This window comes from Microchirus variegatus, assembly GCF_963457635.1.
Source record: "Microchirus variegatus genome assembly, chromosome: 11".
Lineage (NCBI taxonomy): Eukaryota > Metazoa > Chordata > Actinopteri > Pleuronectiformes > Soleidae > Microchirus > Microchirus variegatus.
In genome coordinates, this window is record NC_139812.1 from 28,408,741 (window position 1) to 28,414,740 (window position 6,000).

General features: G+C 46.1%; 1 protein-coding gene across 4 annotated transcripts in view; it reads right to left on the reverse strand.

Annotated features, from left to right (window-relative positions):
• Positions 1 to 891: 891 nt before the first annotated feature.
• ubr2 (ubiquitin protein ligase E3 component n-recognin 2) overlaps positions 892 to 6,000 on the reverse strand; it is a gene marked incomplete at its 5' end in the record, with an annotated part of 24,554 nt that continues 19,445 nt past the window's right edge. For 2 of the 4 annotated variants that reach the window (XM_083897702.1, XM_083897700.1), the window contains 8 exons: positions 892 to 1,590; positions 2,538 to 2,639; positions 2,918 to 3,088; positions 4,618 to 4,767; positions 4,868 to 4,976; positions 5,087 to 5,217; positions 5,304 to 5,394; positions 5,869 to 6,000. The exon at positions 5,869 to 6,000 is cut by the window's right edge and continues 7 nt beyond it. In XM_083897702.1, coding sequence (XP_083753828.1) covers positions 1,449 to 1,590; positions 2,538 to 2,639; positions 2,918 to 3,088; positions 4,618 to 4,767; positions 4,868 to 4,976; positions 5,087 to 5,217; positions 5,304 to 5,394; positions 5,869 to 6,000 — 1,028 coding nt within the window. In that variant the 3' untranslated portion in view covers positions 892 to 1,448. Of the gene's footprint in view, positions 1,591 to 2,537; positions 2,640 to 2,917; positions 3,089 to 4,617; positions 4,768 to 4,867; positions 4,977 to 5,086; positions 5,218 to 5,303; positions 5,395 to 5,868 lie in introns of those variants that run through there. The other 2 variants (XM_083897701.1, XR_014592962.1) reach the window with 2 other exon arrangements.

Genomic DNA, 6,000 nt, shown 5'->3' on the forward strand with positions numbered 1-6,000 from the left:
CGCAAAGAAAGTAAAAAATAAAAAAAAACAGTGAGTGGACGGGAGGTCAAGGGTCACAGAGGAACAGTCGAGGCTAAAGGGTTCCGTCACAGTCGCGCAGGTTCTGCTGCTTTCAGACCCATAATGCCGAGCTGCAGGTCGGTCCGTACGGCTGCAGGTTCAGAGCGGTCGGCCATCAAAGCTCCACTCACACACTCACTCACACGCGGGGGTTCAGCGGTGGACTGTGAGCGTCACGTCGACACAAAGCTGATGATCCAATTAAGAGCAGATCAGAGGATCCGCCTCCAAAACCACTTAGTGATAAACCTCCCCTTAGCCCCGCCCACCTCTGAACTCACTGCACGTCTCGGCCACCGCGCACTCCGGTTCATGTCATGTGATCGCAAATCATCCTCTTCATTTTTTTTTTTTACTTTAATAAACAGAGCGCTCCAGTTCCACTGTAGGCTAACACTTACGGCGCTAAAGGAGCTAACAGGCAAACGGAGCTAACAGTGCCTGGACTCCGGTGATGCAGCATGTAAACACGACGTAATGGTAATGAAACGCGCTAACGGCGTCAACGTTAGCACATGATGCGTTTCCATGACGACTGACCAGAAAAGACGCGTGTGACGTCATGTTTGCGTGACTCCCGATTGATAAAATGAGTCTCTAAAGTAACGCTAAACTTTAAAAACGCACATACGCAGTACACAGGTACGCTGGGTATTTGTTAGCGCTGCTCTTTTCCTTTAATAAACAGACCGCTCCAGTTCCACTGTAGGCTAACGCTAACTGCGCTAAAGGAGCTAACTGGTAAACACTGCCTGCACTGCGGCACGTAAACATGCGTTAGCGTTGACGCGTCAATTTCTTCATTTAACATAAAAATCCCCACAAACAAAGTTGTTTTTGACGTTTTTATTGATTTTTTTCTAGAATATCGTACATTTCCTCATTTATACAAGAATTCACATATTAACATATGTCAGAGGTGATCGGTGACGTCACGTCAGCTGATCCGCGGTCGATTTAAAAAACGTAAACAAGGTCTCCGACGTCAACATGTAAATAAAAACACAAGTTTAAATAAAAACCCTTAAAACCATCAGCTGATCTGTGATTGGCTGCTCGTCAGACAAAAAAAAAACAACCAAAAACACATCTGAGCCAATCCAAAAAAGTGGGCGGCGGCTTCTTAAACCAGATATTTTCCCCCACGATGCAAAGCGAAAGCACAACCTGAGACGAGTCGTGATCACGCGTCTGACCTGTAGGCCGAACAGCGCAGGTGGGCGGAGCTTCACGTCACTTCTCGCACTCTCTGATTGGTGTGAAAAATCCCTGAAGGCTGCAGGAAGCTGACTGGCTGACGCATACAAAAATGGGCGGGGTCAAAAGCTTGACAGCCATTCGCTTGTCGTCTTTGTGCGGAGGGGGGGGGGGCGGAGTCATGCTGAACATCACAGGTGCTGCCAGTCGATGGTGACCAGCGTCTGATTGGCCTCCTGAGCGTGACCTATGACCTCGGCGATGCCGTGCTGTCGCCACAGACGCTCGATCTTACGATAACGTTCCCGACACAAGTGGAGGGGGTTCCCGCGCCTGTGACGTCACAAACAAACAAACAAACAAACATCGTCAGACGTCGTGTAAACAAACCCAGTCGTCATGGAGACGATAAGATTACGTATGTACGTAAGATTTCGGGAAAATGTTGACAAACGGAAATACGAACAAAGACGAAGTCACGTGAAAAATTTACGCAACGTTTTCTGTCAAATTGTGTAATTTTTTCACGTAATACGTTTTACAAAATTTTGTCACGTTACTTTTTTGACAAACTACTTGATTTAATAAAAATTAGCATAAACAACGTTATAATTTTTTTTTTTTACGATATTTAGTACATTTTTAAAAACATGTAAACTGAAAAATTTAATTACTTAAAGTGACAAAAACATCAAACTGCAAAAAAAATTATAACATTTAGTAAAAACTATTATTTATGCTTATTTATTAAATTACGTATTTTGTCAAATAAGTAACATAACGACAGAATTTTGTAAAATTACCTGACATTGTAAAATTTGACAGAAAACATAAATTTGTCTCATTACTTCGTCTTTGTTCGTATTTTTGTTCGTCGACGTTTTCCGAATTTTTTTTTTAACCAAACGTAATGTTATAAGATGTGCGACAAAAGTGTTGTTAACTTTAAAAAAACGTTTTGCATAACAAAGTTACCAAAAATGTGATTATGTCGCATTAAAATTACTTTATTAAAAAACTTGACTAAATTTTACAACATTTGTGTCATTACGACGTTAATTTAAAACTTAACGCGGCACAAAAAACTGTGACGATACAAAAACTTACGTAAAGAGGACTTTGTCGTAAAACGCCTGACTAAATATTAAATTATTTATAAATCCATAAGAAAAAAGGTAAAAATAACTTTTTATAATAAGATTTTTGTCACATGACTGATGTAACTCAGGTGTAACAACGACAAAATGTTACGTTAGAAGCGTATTCTTGAAAACACTTACTTCAGTCCCTGGTCAGTTTCTCCGTAGTCGTCCAGATACGGAGGAGGATAAAAACAACCTTTAGATTTACCTGCAACAAACAACACCTGACTCTCTCTGACTCTGCACACACACACACACACACACACACACACACACACACACACACACACACACACACACACACACACACACACACACACACACACACACACACACACACACACACACACACACACACACACACACACACACACACACACACACACACACACACACACACACACCACAAGAAAACACTGTGAGTTAAAATACTCAATTGTATACTATTATTGTACGTAAAGGTGTGTGTGTGTCCTAGCCCCGCCCCACAGGTGTGTGTGTGTGTGTGTGTGTGTTACCTGAGGAAGAGTCCTAGCCCCGCCCCACAGGTGAAGGTGTGTGCGGTACATGCTCCCACGTCTTCTCCGTCCACCTCAGTCTGACAACAGTAACTCTGAGAACACAACATGGCGCCGCACACGAGACACAAGGTGGGAGCTCGAGATTTATCTCCACCTGAGCGAGGACACCTGAGCACACACACACACAGAGACACACACACACACACACACACACACACACACACAGACATTTGAGCAAACAGATCATTCTGTCCATGTATAATGTGTGTTACAGTGTGTGTGTGTGTGAGTTACAGTGTGTGTGTGTTACAGTGTGTGTGTGTGTGAGTTACAGTGTGTGTGTGTTACAGTGTGTGTGTGTTACAGTGTGTGTGTTACAGTGTGTATGTGTGTGCGTTACAGTGTGTGTGTTACAGTGTGTGTGTGTGTTACAGTGTGTGTGTGTGCATGTTAGTTAGTGTGTGTGTGTGTTACAGTGTGTGTGTGTGTGTGTGTTACAGTGTGTGTGTGCTGCAGTGTGTATGTGTTGCAGTGTGTGTGTGTGTGTGTTACAGTGTGTGTGTGTGTGTTACAGTGTGTTACAGTGTGTGTGTGTTACAGTTTGTGTGTGCTGCAGTGTGTATGTGTTGCAGTGTGTGTATGTGTTGCAGTGTGTGTGTGTGTTACAGTGTGTGTGTGTGACACCGACGTGAAGCTGGACGCCTGATTGATCAGTGTGTGTGTGTGTGTGTGTGTGTGTGTGTGTGTGTGTGTGTGTGTGTGTGTGTGTCACTAACGTGAAGCTGGACGCCTGGTTGATCAGTGTGTGTGTGTGTGTGTGTGTGTGTGTGTGTGTGTGTGTCACTGACGTGAAGCTGGACGCCTGGTTGATCAGTGTGTGTGTGTGTGTGTGTGTGTGTGTGTGTGTCACTGACGTGAAGCTGGACGCCTGGTTGATCAGTGTGTGTGTGTGTGTGTGTGTGTGTGTCACTGACGTGAAGCTGGACGCCTGGTTGATCAGTGTGTGTGTGTGTGTGTGTGTGTGTGTGTGTGTGTCACTGACGTGAAGCTGGACGCCTGGTTGATCAGTGTGTGTGTGTGTGTGTGTGTGTGTGTGTGTGTGTGTGTGTGTGTCACTAACGTGAAGCTGGACGCCTGGTTGATCAGTGTGTGTGTGTGTGTGTGTGTGTGTGTGTGTGTGTGTCACTGACGTGAAGCTGGACGCCTGGTTGATCAGTGTGTGTGTGTGTGTGTGTGTGTGTGTGTGTGTCACTGACGTGAAGCTGGACGCCTGGTTGATCAGTGTGTGTGTGTGTGTGTGTGTGTGTGTCACTGACGTGAAGCTGGACGCCTGGTTGATCAGTGTGTGTGTGTGTGTGTGTGTGTGTGTGTGTGTGTCACTGACGTGAAGCTGGACGCCTGGTTGATCAGTGTGTGTGTGTGTGTGTGTGTGTGTGTGTGTGTGTGTCACTGACGTGAAGCTGGACGCCTGGTTGATCAGTGTGTGTGTGTGTGTGTGTGTGTGTCACTGACGTGAAGCTGGACGCCTGGTTGATCAGTGTGTGTGTGTGTGTGTGTCACTGACGTGAAGCTGGACGCCTGGTTGATCAGTGTGTGTGTGTGTGTGTGTGTGTGTCACTGACGTGAAGCTGGACGCCTGGTTGATCAGTGTGTGTGTGTGTCCGGTGTGTGTGTGTGTGTGTGTGTGTGTCACTGACGTAAAGCTGGACGCCTGGTTGATCAAAACACTATAATCTTCAGGAAGCTCGATCAGTCTGTTTGATTCTCTGGGAAACCTGACCATGACTCCGCCCCCCATGACTCCGCCCCCCTGCAGGGACCGCCTCACACCTGGATGACAACACCACCTGATGACATCACACACACACACACTCATGTTACAGTTGACAGGTTGTTTTGATGACATCATCAGAACTGTGTGTGTGTTTGTGTGTGTGTGTGTGTTACCTGTGTATGAGCAGCTCCATGAGTGTGTGTTGGCTCTGGTAAACCTGCAGCAGGTTGCAGGGCAGACTGAGGTAACTGCACAGCGCCTCCCACTGACCAGCACCTGCTACTACAACACATCAGTGGAGTCTGGATTCATTTGGGGGTGTGGTTTGTTGTCATAGTGATGAAAATCAAACATTTAAAATAAAATTTAAAGAAATGACACAGTGTTTTTACCCAGTAGGTCAGCAGGTGGCGCTGTAGAGTTCAGGTAGTGGAAGAAGAGGGCGGCGGCTCGGAGGAACGGTAAGATGGCGGCTTTGATACAACGCCACAGCTGCCACCCAGAGGTCACTTCAGGTAACACACTGATCCACACACACACACACACACAGTTTACAGTCACACTCATTAAAGCGTGTTTGACCTTTGACCTTCTGTTGTGTCTCCTCACCTGCCCAGGTGTTTCCTCAGTGTGTTGTAGAGCTGACAGGTTAGCTCCTCCTCCTCTGAGCCAACACTGTCCTGATCCATACACACATCCTCTACACACACACAAACACACACACAGCTGTTAGTTCCATGTGTGTCTCTCACCTGTCTGTCTCTCGTGTGTGTGTGTGTCTGTATGTCTATGTGTGTGGGTGTCTTTGTGTGTCTGTCTTCGTGTGTGCGTGTCTGTCTATGTGTGTGTCTGTGTGTCTGTCTGTGTCTTTGCGTTTGTGTGTCTGTCGCTTTGTGTGTGTGTGTGTCGTTTTGTGTGTGTGTGTCTGTCGCTTTGTGTGTGTGTGTGTGTCTGTCGCTTTGTGTGTGTCAGTCGCTTTGTGTGTGTGTGTCTGTCGCTTTGTGTGTGTGTGTCTGTCTCTTTGTGTGTGTGCATGTGTGTCTGTCTAACTCTGTGTGTGTGTGTGTCTCTCTCTCTGTGTGTGTGTGTGTCTCTGTGTGTGTGTGTGTGTGTGTGTGTCTGTCTCTTTGTGTTTATGTGTGTGTGTGTCTTGGTGTGTGTGTGTGTGTCTCACCTGTAGTAGACGTGAGCAGAATCTGAACCATGTGAGCCACAATGATCAGGTGGAGGATGTGTAAGTGGGCGGAGTCAACACCGCTGCGACCCGATTGGTCCAGACTCTTGACTGAGCTATAGGACAACACAG